We start from the raw sequence: 13,907 nt of genomic DNA on the forward strand, positions 1-13,907 counted from the left end.
ACTGAGAGAGGTAAACTGGGATTCATTACAGGAAAGGAGGCAAAGCCAAATCTTGAAGACCCGAAATTTGCAAAGTGGGAATAGGATAACTCCCTTGTTATGTCATGGCTGATTTGCTCAATGCAACCTCATATTGCCCGAAACTATAAGTTTCTTCCAATGACCAAGGATATTTGGGATAGAGTTGTTGCCACTTATTCCCAAGTTAACAATACAGCTAGAGTGTACCAGCTTTGGAGGGAAGCTTGTAGTATGCATCAAGGGGAGTGATCTGTGGCTATGTATTTCTCTTCTCTACAATCTATTTGGGAAGAAATGGATCACTTGAAAGCGCTCGTATGGAAGGACCTTGAAGATGGTGAGCAATATCGGAAGTACATAGAGGAGAATAGAGTTTGGTTTCTTAGTTGGCTTAAATCCAGAGTTTGATTTTACCAGGCAACACATTCTTAGTGTTGGCATTGTCTCTCTTGCTTCCGCTTACTCCCTTGAACAAGGGGAAGAAAGTCGAAGGATCACCATGATGCAACCTCCTATGATTGATCACTCTGCTTTTATGTCATCATGACCCAAGCAAAATAATAGCAAACACCTTATTACTGAGAAAGTTGAGGATGTTATTTGTAATTATTGCAAGAAGCCAAGATACACTAAGAAAAGGTGTTGGAAACTCAATCCTCATTTAAAGGCCGGAAAAGTACAAAACCGGGAAGAAGGGCAATGCTCACTTAGCTACAATTGGTAATGGTGCTCAACCTTTTGATGTGCTTGACTCCTCTGATGTAATGGACGAACTTAGGAACATATTGTTGTAGTTGGAAAATGGTGGTACATCCTCCTCATCTGGTTCTGGACCTAGTAATCCATCTAGTTCATATGCCAAACCAGGTACTGCATTTGCTTGTTCCACATCTTTTAGCCCATGGATTGTAGACTCTGGGGCCAGTGCCCATATGACTGGTATACCCTCACATTTTATCTCATATAAGTTAACCCCAGGAAAGGACAAGATTGTTGTTGCTGATGGATCTCAGACCCCTATCTCGAGTCAGGGCGAAGTCAAACTTACTCATAACCTTTCTCTTGGATTTGTTCTTCATGTGCCCCAACTACATAAAAATTTGTTGTCTATTAGTTCTCTCACGAAATCCCATAATTGCTTAGTGACTTTTTCCTACCCATTGTGTTTTTCAGGACTTGAGCATGGGGAAGATGATTGGAAGTGGGCATGAAGTTAATGGAGTCTACCTCTTTAATGGACCTTCCGAGCATGGATTGTCAAGCCAGACTGAGTTTTGTTCAAATGGAAAAATGAATCTTTTGAAATTATGGCATTGTCATCTTGGTCATGTCTTTCAATTTGATAAAACTTTTGTTTCCAAACTTGTTTGACTCTGTGCCCAAGTTGAATTTTGAATGTGAAGTTTGTCATCTGTCTAAACAATGTAGAACCGCATATTTTGCAAGCAGTAAAAGAAATAATGTTACTTTACATTTGATCCATACCGATGTTTGGAGCCCATATACTATCCCTTGCATGGGTGGGTGTAAATATTTCATCCTCTTCATTGATGACTACAATCGGTATACATGGCTCTACTTGATGAAAAGTCGGGATGAAGTTCCTATGATTGTTCAAAACTTCATGAATATGGTAGAGATACAGTTTGATAAAAGAATGAAGATTATAAGATCTAACAATGCCAAAGAATACTTTGAACATCAGTTGCATAGATTTTTTGAAGATGGGTGTATTATTCACCACAGTTCATGTAGTCATACTCCACAACAAAATGGGGTGGGTGAAAGGAAGAACAGGCATGCCGTTGAAGTTTCTCATGGTCTACTGTTTCAAACTCATGTTCCCACTCGTTTCTGGGGTGATGTTGTTGAGACAGCTGTGTATCTTATTAACAGACTCCGGTCAAGGGTCCTAAACCTTCATTCTCCTCATCAACTTCTCTTCCCCGATGAACCTCCTTTTAATCTACCTCTCAAGATCTTTTGTTGTGTTTGTTTTGTTCATATATGAGTCCCTTCCAGCGTAAGTTTGATCCTAAATCAGTTAAATGTGTATTCCTTGGTTACTCACCAGTCCAAAAAGGCTATAGATGCTTTAATGCTTTATTTGGCAAGAGATGTCTCTAAAGATATTACCTTTTTGGAGTCCTCTTCCTTTTTCCAGTCATCCCGTCCTTCTCTTCAGGGGGAGAATGCGAGTGAACATCGGACTCCCTTCTCCCTTCCTGTTTCTACCTTTATTCCTCCCTCTCTTCCTTGTAGCGATGGTATTCCTTCTCCTTCTCCTCCTCCTCCTCCTACTCTTGTGTGTCGACCTCGGTCCTGGCAACAGTTTTTTCATTAGGCGTAGTAAGAGGGTGGCTCCTGAAGCAAAATGCCCATCACAATTTGATTCCCCAGACTTAGGTAATCTTGAAGCTCCTGACAACTATTATTGATTCTGACCTTGATCTTCCTATTGCCATTCAAAAAGGGATGAGGACATGTAGCAAGTATCCTATTACTAACTATGTGTCTTATGATGTTTTCTCACCTTCCTATTGTGCGTACATTTCTTCAATCTCTATTGTTTCCATCGCTCGTAGTTTTACAGAGGCAATGCAGTCCCCTCATTGGAAGGAAGCTATGAACCAAGAAATGAAGGCCCTAATAAAGAACTAGACTTGGAAGGTTGTTCCTTGCCCTAAAGATAAGATTCTTGTTGGGTGTAAGTGGGTTTATACTATTAAGTACAAGGCAGATGGCTCGATTGAGAGGTACAAAGCTCGACTTGTAGCCAAAAGATACACTCAAACTTATGGCATTAATTATCTAGAAACCTTTGTTTCAGTTGCTAAAATGAGCTCTATTCATGTGATCCTGTTTCTTATTGCCCATTACTCTTGGCCTTTATATCAAATTGATGTAAAGAATGCCTTCCTTAATGGGGACTTACAAGAGGAAGTGTATGGACTTACCACATGGGGTAAGCTTTCCTAGTAGTGATGAAAAAGTCTGCCGCCTGAAGAAGTCCTTGTATGGGCTCAAACAGTCCCCGAGAGCTTGGTTTGACAAGTTTAGAAATGCTATCTTAAAAATTAGGTTTGCTCAATCTCAGGCTAACCACACCTTATTCATTAGAATAGTTGATGGTAGAGTAACAATGTTGATAGTATATTTTGATGACATTGTTGTGATAGGTGATGATATCACAGGTATCTCTCAATTAAAGTTCTTCCTCACTTCTGAATTTGAGATTAAGGACCTTGGTGATCTCCGATATTTTCTTGGCATCGAAGTTGCAAGATCCAAGAAGGGAATTTTTTTGTCACAAAGGAAGTATGTATTTGATTTGCTTCATGAAGTTGGGAAATTAGGATGTAAGCCTACAAAAACTCCAATTGATCCTAACCACAAGTTGAGTTCCAATGAAGGAGAAGTTCTTCCAAACAAGGGGATATATCAGAGATTGGTAGGCCGCCTTCTGTGTCTCTGCTTGACTAGACTTAACATATCCTATGTTGTTGGAGTGGTTAGCCAATATATGCATGAACCTAGGACATCTCATATGCAGGCAATTAACAGAATTTTAGCCTACCTGAAAGGATGCCTTGGTAAAGGGATGTTGTATTCCAATCACGTCCATCTAAAGATTGAGGCTTACACAGATGCTGATTGGGCAGGGTATATTGATGATAAAAGATCTACATCTGGTTATTGTACCTTATAAGGAGGCAATGTGGTTTCATGGAGAAGTAAGAAACAATCTATGGTTGCTCGTTCTAGTGTTGAGGCAGGGTACAGGGCAATGGCTCATGGAGTGTTTGAATTACTCTGGTTGAAGACCTTATTGACCGAGATGGGCATCCAAGCAAATATCCCAATGAGACTATATTGTGACAATCAAGCAGCCATAAATATTGCTCACAATCCTGTCCAACATGATCATACGAAGCATATTGAGGTAGATAGACTCTTCATTAAAGAAAATGTTGCTAGCGGAGAGATTTGCCTTCCTTTTGTAAGGTTGGAAGGCCAACTGGCTGATTGCCTTACTAAAGGTGTCCACCATCCAAAGTTTGCTAAGAACTGACAAGTTGGGCATGATTGACATATATGCTCAGCTTGAGGGGGAGTGTTGAGATTGCTTAGATAGGGGTGTTTTTGGAACTTTTTCTCTTCCTTGTACTCTTTCCGAGGGTGTGAATAATAACAAGAACACACATCTCGACACTTCTCCTCTTGCTTTCTCTCTTCTAAACCTAGTTTTAACTTTTGTTTGTCAACTAAATGTAATGTCCCAAGTTTGTTATTTTTCATATTTCTTCTACTAATGGATTTTTTTCTTTTTAATAATAATATTAATATTAATAATATGGATATGTGTGAAATGTTTATAATTGTAAGTTGATTAGTTAATATTTTATTTGATGCTTAAATGTTGAAACTTATTGGTTATAAACTTATAGTTTATGGATATGTGTATTTTCTATCATTTTAATTTGGCATATTATATGTTATTTTCATCAATCTCTTAAACTTTGAGGGTTACGCCTTGTAATGCCTTGAGGCTTATGCCTCACCTTTTTGGGCCATTATGCCTCAACTACGCCTTTAGCCTTTTAAAACATTGGCAGTGTGGAACAGTTGAAAGTCAGGTTAGTGGCCAAAGGCTATTCTCAGTTGTATGTTGTTGACTATATGGAGACATTCTCTCCTGTGGCTAAGATTGGTTTAGTACGGTGTTGATTTCTTTAGCAACAATGTATGATTGGCCCCTCTTCAGCTTGACATCAAGAATGCCTTCTTACATGGTAATCTTGTTGGGGAGGTATATATGGAGCAACCACCAAGATTTGTTGCTAAGGGGGAGGATGATAAAGTTTGCAGACTTAAGAAGGTGATTTATGGGTTAAAACAATATTCACGTGCGTGGTTTGGTAGATTCAGTGAAGTAGTGAAGAACTTTGGCATGAAACAGTGCCAGGTAGACCATTCTGTGTTTAGTTATGAATCAGAAGCTGGGAAGATTTTGTTAGTGGTGTATGTGGATGAAATTGTCATAACTGGTAGTGATAGCAATGAGATTGACAGGTTGAAGAACTTTCTACATGGTCACTTCTAAACAAAAGATTTGGGCAAATAGAAATATTTTTTGGGAGTAAAAATTGAGCCCTAGGTGTTAACCCGAAGGAAAGTAGGTTTTGGAACCCAATTATAGAAAGATGTAAAAGGAGATTGGCTGCTTGGAAGAGAAGTTACATCTCTTTGGGAGGTAGGATCACGCTGATAAAATCAACTCTGGCTAACCTACCCATCTACTTTCTCTCTATCTTTAGGATTCCACCAAGAGAAGAAAAGAAATTAGAAAAAATTATGAGGGATTTCCTTTGAGAGCCAGGAGAGACTAGAAAGGACCACTTAATAAAATGGGAGGTCGTGTGTAAAAGAAAGGAAGAAGGTGGTTTAGGTCTAAGGAATGTAAGGAAGAAGAATATAGTTCTGTTAGGGAAATGGTTATGGAGATATCCTCTTGAGAGAGAATTTGTGGGTTGAAGTAGTGGCAAGTATACATGGTAGATTGGAGAATGGCTGGGACGCTGGTGTATCGCGTAGGGCTACCTTGATAGCACCTTGGAAAGCAATTCATAGACTCCTCCCTTAGTTTCTCAGGTACATCAGGTATGATGTTGGCTCAGGGAATTTAATTCGTTTCTGGGAAGACACTTAGTTTGGTGATCGGCCTTTAAAGGAGGTTTTTCCTTCTTTGTATTCTATTTCGTTGTATAAAAATAAGGTCATTTCAAATTTTTTGGTTCTTCCTTCTTTGCCTTTGAGTCTTAATTGGGATCTCGGATTTTGTAGGGGTTTGAGGGATGAGGAAGCAACTTGTTTGTCAGAGCTTCTCCTTCTCCTTGATAGTGTTTGCTTAGAGCTTTCTTGTCTAAATAGAAGAATTTGGTTCTCAAGCTCTAAAGGTTCCTTTTCTTGTTCCTCCTTTTTTAAAGCTCTTTGTCAATCCTCTTCCTCTTTGCCCTTTCCTTGGAAAGAAGTCTGGTTTCTATTGATTCCCCCTAAAATTCAAGCCTTCTATTGGGAAGTGGCTCTTGGGAAAATTAACACTCAGGATTATTTGCAAAAGAAGAGGCCTTTTCTGTGTATTTCCCCAAATTGGTGCACTCTATTGCGAATCTGATGGTGAATCTTGTTACCATTTACCAATTTCCTGTTCATTTGCTACAGATATATGGGATTGGTTTTTCTCTTTGTTTGGATGTAGGTGGAATATGCCAATGGAGATAAAAATGCTGTTTGACCTATCTACCTTTGTGTTACCGAAGAAGAGGGGAAGAGTAATGTGGAGGTACACTAGAGTAGCAGTGGTGTGGACCTTGTGGGAAGAGAGAAATGCCAGAATCTTCCAAGAGAAAGAAAGGAGCAAATGACAAATTGTGGAGTGTGTAATGACTAGGGACATACACTAGCTACAAATAATGGAACTATTCAAAAATTTCACATTTGATGATATTTGGAGGAATTGACCTTTAGTGGCTTCTAGCTCAATGCAGAAGATTAAGGCAAGGTTGGCATGGGCTCCTCCCATCGAAGGATTTCTCAAATTAAACTTTGATGGGAGTAGTCAAGGCAACCCTGGCCCAGCTAGAATAGGAGGGGTTATCAGAGACAATGAAGGAAACTTAAGAGCACTCTTCTCAGGACCAGTGGGGAATGGAGACTCCTTAAAGGCAGAATTGTGCACAGCCCTACAAGGTGTACAGATTGCAAGAGAGTTAGGATTGGAAAATTTGGTAATAGAAGGGGACTCCAAGGTGGTGGTGTGTTGGCTAAAAAAACCCGGATTCAGTGATCTAGGCTTACAGAAATGAACTGAAGAAATTCAAATGGTTAACTCAGCAGATGGAGGTAACAATACAGTGGGTGGGGAGGGAGGCAAATGCTTTTGTTGATTCTCTAGCTAAACAAGGGGTAACTAGGGAACAATTGTACTGGGCCCAATTGTAACTTTATGTTGTTTTTGTATCAATGAGTGAGGCTACACCTTGCACCTCATATTGGGATGCTTGCAACGAACTATTTATCATTTGCTTCTAATGAAATCAATTGAATCTTATCTATCAAACAAAAAAAGTTGCAAGGTCAAGACATAGTGTTAACTTGTGTCAAAGAAAGTATGTCCTTGATTTACTTGAAGAAACAATGTTGTTGGGTGCCAAACCAGCTGAAACACCCATGGAACCAAATGTCAAGTTGAGCATTGATGCAAGTGAAGAGTTTGATGATCCTAGAAGGTACAGGAGGTTGGTGGGTAAATTGAACTACTTGATTATTACTTGGCCAAATATATCATTTTCAATAAGTATGGTGAGTCAGTTTATGCAACATTCTCGAGGTCCACATTGGGAGGCAGTTCCAAGAATTGTTTTGTACTTAAAGGGAGCTCCAGGTCGTGGACTGTTATACAAGAGTGGAGGAACTCTTGAGATAGAGGGGTACGCAAATGCCTGATTGGACAGGATTTGTGTCCGGCAAGAGATCCACTACAGGGCATTGTACTTTCATTGGTGGCAATCTAGTGACTTGGAAAAGCAAGAAACAAACTGCAGTAGCCAGAAGTAGTGTTGAAGCTGAATTCAGGGCCATGGCTCATACTACATGTGAACTAGTGGCTGAAAAATCTTTTGCAGGAGATGGGGTTCTCAATTGACAGACCTATGAGGTTGTATTGTAATAACCAAGCTGCAATCCACATTTCTTCTAATCCAATCTTTCACGAGAGAACAAAGCATATTGAAGTTGACTGCCATTTTGTAAGAGAAAAAGTGATCAGTGGAGTGATAAATACAGTTCATGTGAGTTTAGGAAACTAGTGGGCAGATTTGTTTACAAAAGGGTTGAGTCGGGGAAGAGTGGATTACATATGTAACAAGTTGGGACTATATGATATATACTCTCCAGCTCGAGGGGGAGTGTTAGAATCGACAATACAAGGGTAGTTTGGTCATTTGTCTATTTAATTAAGGATGAGTTGTCTATTTTGTCTGGGTTTAAGTTGTGTCCCATATTTAATGAGGGAAAGATTTGTCTTTTGTAGTCTAATGCAAAGAGTATAAATATAAGGTGGGAGCTGGGAGGGATGGACTTTTCCTCTTCTCAGACCGAACCCTTTCATTTTCTCCTCTCTTCTCTCTTCTTCTTCTTCTTCTTCTTCTTCTTCTTCTTCTTCTTTCTTTCTTTCCTTCTTACTTATCTCAGACCTAGGACTGAACTAGTGTTAATTGAATCATTCACACATGCAGAATAAATGGATACTATATATATATTTCTAGTGTCTTATTTGTGAATTATAAATTTTTCTATTAACTAGATGAAAGATTAAGTATTATTTTTCCTTTTCAAGTTATTCTGTGAGTTATGCTGGAATATAATTGAGGTATGATTGTTCACATTTGCATTGGATGAGCTTGGTGGGTTAAAAACTAGTGTCTTTGAACATGACCAGAGAATGTAGTTAAGCACTAATATATTTTCCTGTTATTCATGATCAAAAGTTTCTGTGGATTGGGTACTTGGGGGGAAAAAAGAACAGGGTATTTTGTGTTAACTAATGTAGATCCTTTTGATTCTGATAACTAGGGTATTTATGCTATGAGCTGTTGCATGTATCTGAATTTCATTAAAAAATATTGTGTTGTGTTCCATTATACACTCTAGCTGTTAAAACTGGGATCTTGGTAGTATTTAGGTTTCTTTTAAAGATGAGGTGGAATGTCATCTAGTTAGATGATTAGATATATGAGAATGGAGGAATTACTTGGGGTCCAGATGTTGCTTATTTTTTTCCGATAATTTTGGCTTCCAGTTGAATCTTCAGTGTAATGTAAAACATGTGTTACTGCTAGTTCATTCTATTATTCCTTCCTACGTATTATTCTTTCATATTTTGAATGCCTAATTTGAAGCTTGACGAGTATTCTAAATTGGAGTTATTCTGAAATTCTGTTGCTTGCTTCGTTGACATTCCATGACTGGGAGATTTACCTGCAAAAGTCTTTATTCTCCTGGGGAATTCTTTACAACCTTCTGATTAAATCGTCTGAATCACAGGCCAACCCTGAATACTTGAAGGAATCAACAATAGTCCTACCAGTTCAGATAAATGGCAAGACAAGGGGTACCATAAAGGTTGAGGAGGGATGTTCGGAAGAGGAAGCTTTCAGATTGGCATCATTAGATGAGAAGCTCTCTAAATATTTGGTTGAAAAGACAATCAAAAAGAGAATATATGTTCCAGGTAGAATCTTGAATGTTATCCTAGACAAGCAAAATGTTAAGGTAGGGAGCAGGTAACCTTGCCCTTACCTCACTGGTTTTGACTTTTGAGGCGAGCTTGTGTATTCTTTTCAAGTGTGGAGGAAATAGATCATTGAACAGTGTATTGGGCCAAATTAGCATGTACAGCACACATCAATGAAATTGGGAAAACGATATGAATGATATTACTGTTGCGATGTTGCAGTACAAAATTCAATACGGTTTTCAAGCTTTTCACAATCAGTGGCGGGTAATGATACTTGCTTCTTCAAGTGTACATGTGAAATTGGGATTGATCTTCCAACTTAACTGAACGTTACTTGTAGTTGCAACTTGCAAGTGCAGTCATGTGATTACAGTTTGATTGTTGGACTGGTTTCCATCTTACCTACCAAAACAGAGGGAAAGTGTTAGAAAACGGAGTGTCTGAGGGATGATCGCCAATATATATGATTTTGTTTTTCAAAACTATGGTATATTTTGAATACTTGATGCATTGTAATCTAATCACGTTAAAAACTTCACAAGGTTTATTTTTCATTCAATCATATTTTATATTTTACAAGGTGAATCAGTCTATTTTTAATACTGATGTATTGTTTTATCACTAATTGAAGTTATTTATTTCTTTATTTGCTTTACACTTGGTTTTGCTGATTACAGCCTTTTGTTTCAAGGAAAACTATGCTGTCGAAAAGACATGATATCAAAAGGGCTTTGACTAATATTCAGTATCATGTCGTTCAGGTACAAGTATCATGGTTGAACTCGTTTTGAAGCATTTTTGGTATCAAATCTTTCCATTTGTTTTTGTTTGATTTCATGCATAGAATCCATCGCACAAAACATGGTTTCAGAACTTTAGCTCATTTTCTTACTACCATTAAACTTCTTATAACCCCACCTGATCGGAATGGTAGCATATAGTCGTTCTGACATCCACAGAATTAAAAGAAGTTAAAGTTATGGGACCCACCAAAGCTCTTAATTGAAAATCGGTTGCACATGGGAATGATCCATGATTCGTGATTCATCGTATGAATCTGCTTTACCCTTGCACCCACCTATTCTTTCCTTCCTTCCTTCCTTGGTGCGGGGAATATTCATCTATTTTTGTCCTTATCAGGTGATTGCTTCGTTGATGAATCCAACCTTTTGCAAACTAGGCAATTCCTTCTTCCTTTAGGCCCATACATCCAACATATGAAATTCCAAGGACATTCACACGAATTGCCTCTTTTAACCATTAGATCGGTTTAGATGAACACATTTACAAGAGGAGCTATAGATGTTATGTAGATTCCAATCTGAAGTTTATTAATGATGTCCCTCCTATGATTTACTCTTTGGTAGGATTTTAATAATCCGCCTCATGTCATCCTCAAAGTTTGCTTCACTTCAAATCAAAAAGTCACATAATACCTACATTAAACCACTCACGTTTCAGACTTTCTCACCAACTAAAAGTTTTTCTAAACTAAATCTCTCTCTCTCTCTCCACGCAAATCCTGATCTGGAAGGGAAACTTACCTAAAACCCAGGTACGTGAAGGTGGAGGAAAAGAAAAACTCTGCTAGAAATTAAATAATTTAGATATATATGAACTACTAAATTTAGCTAATCATTGATTTACTTAAATAACAAAGGTGAACATTTATTAATTATAATTAGTAAATTTCTTAATTACTCGGATTGATACATTAAGCTTAATGTATTAGATATATAAATTTGTTTGACGTAAGTGAACCAATAAAGTTTAAATTAGAAAATTACTTAAATTACTAAATTACTTAATCTACTTAAATTATTGAATTAGAAAATTACTTAAACTAGTGAATTTCTTAAAATTAATTACTTAGTAAAGTTAGTTAACAATAACATTAATAATTACTTAAATTGCTAGAAGTTAGTATATTAGTAAAATGTTAATAATTAGTAAAATTTATGGTAAATAGTACATTATTAAATTAGTAAATTAGAACATTAATAAATCAGTAAGGTTACTATAAATTACTAAGTTAGAAAATTAGTAAACTAATAAAGTTATCATAAATTACTTAAATTACTAGAATAGAAATAGAAAGTTAGTAAAATTATTTAATAATTTACTAATAAAGTTACTATTTTAAGTAAATAAGTAAAATTAGTAAATTAGAATAATGGTTATTCCAATTGGGACAAACCTCAATTAGAAATGGTATACGTTGATGGTATACTTTGGTATTTTGAAGATGGTCAAGAAGCCTCCCAGGGGTAGCTATTAACAGATTTACTCCTTTCATGGGGCTTTCTGCTTCTTCCCTCTGAGCTGCACCACTATTGATCATTCCAACAGTTTGTGTGGTATTTGAGAATTTCATTTGCAACAACATGTTGCAAATGACAAGGTTCTTTCCAACACCGGTCCTTCTAGCTACAAGAACAAATAACCCCTCCCTCATTCTAAATATTTTCCTTCTTCTTGATTGATAGTTCTTTGCCTATTTGAGCGTTTATTTTTTATTTTTTATTCCTCTTGCAAAAGTAGAGCCTTATAATTGGTCTTTATGATTTATGAGTAAATTCTGTTTTTTGTTTTTTAATAAATTTATTTATTTGAAAATGACAAGAGCTAAAAAAGAATATTAAAATCCATGGAAAAACATATTTCAGGTAATGGTTCTAACCAATGGTGGATTTGGGACTAAGGGTGGAAACAAATTGAGCCTTTCACGAGCTATTTTTGATCAACTCATGAAAAAAGCTCGATCTGACTTGGTATAAACCGAGCTTTAAGCCAAACTCAAGTTCAACATATAAAGTCATTTTCTAATATAGCTCTGCTTGTAAAGCTCACAAGCCTAATCGAGCATATATATATATATATATAATAAAAAAATATTTTTATATTTATAATTTTTTAATTTTATAAGAAGCTCGACTCTCTAGCTTGAATTGAAATAGAGCTCGAGCCTCATGGCTTTTTGGCGAATTGAGGTTGATAGCCAAATATTTGGCTGATCTCGGCTCAAATCCACCCCTATTTGGGACTTTGTTCATCATTGCTCTGGTTTAATCTCAAGGAAGAATACAATGAATAGTGTCTTCTTTTAAGGGGTAATTTTGGATTTTTAAAATGTTCCAAATAACATGTGATATCATGTGCGTTAGATATTGACAAAATGCTTATGGTGGGGCCTAACTAGTAGTTTTTAGGAGTTCAGGTATTGCATTGTCATGTTTTAAATTTTGAGTACTAAAGTGAGACTAGCCCCAGAGTATAGGGTACTAATCTACAATTTACCCTTAAAATAATACTATTATGTACATTCAATTACCTCTAAGTCTCATATTTAAGGCATTGAATAAATCTCATTCTCCATCTCATTGAATTCAACATTTAAGTTACTTTTATTTCTTATCATTTTTTTGAAAACCTCTTTTTCATCAATAAATTCCATTAATAAATCTATACACAATAACATCAATAGAAATGGAATTTTATATTTTTAAAATAAACCTAGAAATGAAACCATATGTTCTATCTAGGTGGTGGGTAAGCAGTTCAACCATATGGATCAAATGGATAATTTCAGGATGTCATAAATAAATAATAAACATTTAGAAATATAAAAGATACAAAAAATATAGAAATAAAAGAAATTGGTAACAAAATTAGACACATTTTATTATTATATAGGGAAAATTCCCAATTAGTACTTGTACTTTGGGTCTAGTTCCATTTTGGTCTCCAAACTTTAAAACGGAATAATTCAGTACCCATACTTTCAAAATGTGCCAATCTAGTACCTATTGTTAATCAACCTGTTAACTAGCCATTAAGTGGCATTTAAAAAGGACAAATGCCCTTCGAGTGTCATCTAATCCTCTTTATCAACCATTGTTGACAAAAAAATGAATAATCCCAAATTAATACATCTTCTATTCAAGAAAGTTGGGGTCACATCTTAATGGGCATTCTGGTGACCTCAACTTTCTTGAATAGAAGAGACAAATATTTGGGATTGACTATTTTTTATCAACGTTTTAATGGTTGATAAAGAAAATTAGATGATACTCGAAGGACATTTGTGCCTTTTCAAATGCCACTTTAAGAGTTAGTTAACATATTAGTTAACGATAGGTATTAAATTGGCACATTTTGAAAGTTTAGATATTGAATTGTCATCGTTTTAAAGTTCGAGGACCAAAGTGGCACTAAACCCAAAGTACATGGTACTAATTGGAAATTTTCCCTATTATATATCTATCATATACCTGTCATATTAAAAAATATATATATGATAAAATATATGTAATTTTATTAATGATGAATTTTGAATATACAATTAAGGGGTGGCTTAGTGGTTTAACCTTTTTAGTCAAATAGTCAAATAAATTATAGAACAATTTTTCACATATCTTAAAAAATAATTAAAATAAATAAGAGTTATTTTTATGAATGATATAAATAAAATACAAACTTTAAGAAATGAAACCATTTTAACTTTATAGGTCAAATGAATCAATCTAACATTTCATAATTAATATATATATATTCAAGGCGGCCTCGACAATGCCGGATTTATCCCAAA

General features: G+C 36.1%; 1 protein-coding gene across 1 annotated transcript in view; it reads left to right on the top strand.

Moving 5' to 3' along the window:
• Positions 1–9,904, top strand: part of EMB2369 (tRNA synthetase class I (I, L, M and V) family protein) — a 47,732-nt gene extending 37,828 nt beyond the window's left edge. The window contains exon 20 of the mRNA XM_010273970.3: positions 9,127–9,904. Within this exon, the coding sequence (XP_010272272.1) occupies positions 9,127–9,369 (243 nt within the window). The 3' untranslated portion in view covers positions 9,370–9,904. The remainder of the gene's footprint in view (positions 1–9,126) is intronic.
• The last annotated feature ends 4,003 nt before the right edge of the window (positions 9,905–13,907 follow it).

The sequence above is a fragment of the Nelumbo nucifera genome, chromosome 7 (assembly GCF_055504915.1).
Source record: "Nelumbo nucifera cultivar China Antique chromosome 7, China Antique-T2T, whole genome shotgun sequence".
NCBI classification, from domain to species: domain Eukaryota; kingdom Viridiplantae; phylum Streptophyta; class Magnoliopsida; order Proteales; family Nelumbonaceae; genus Nelumbo; species Nelumbo nucifera.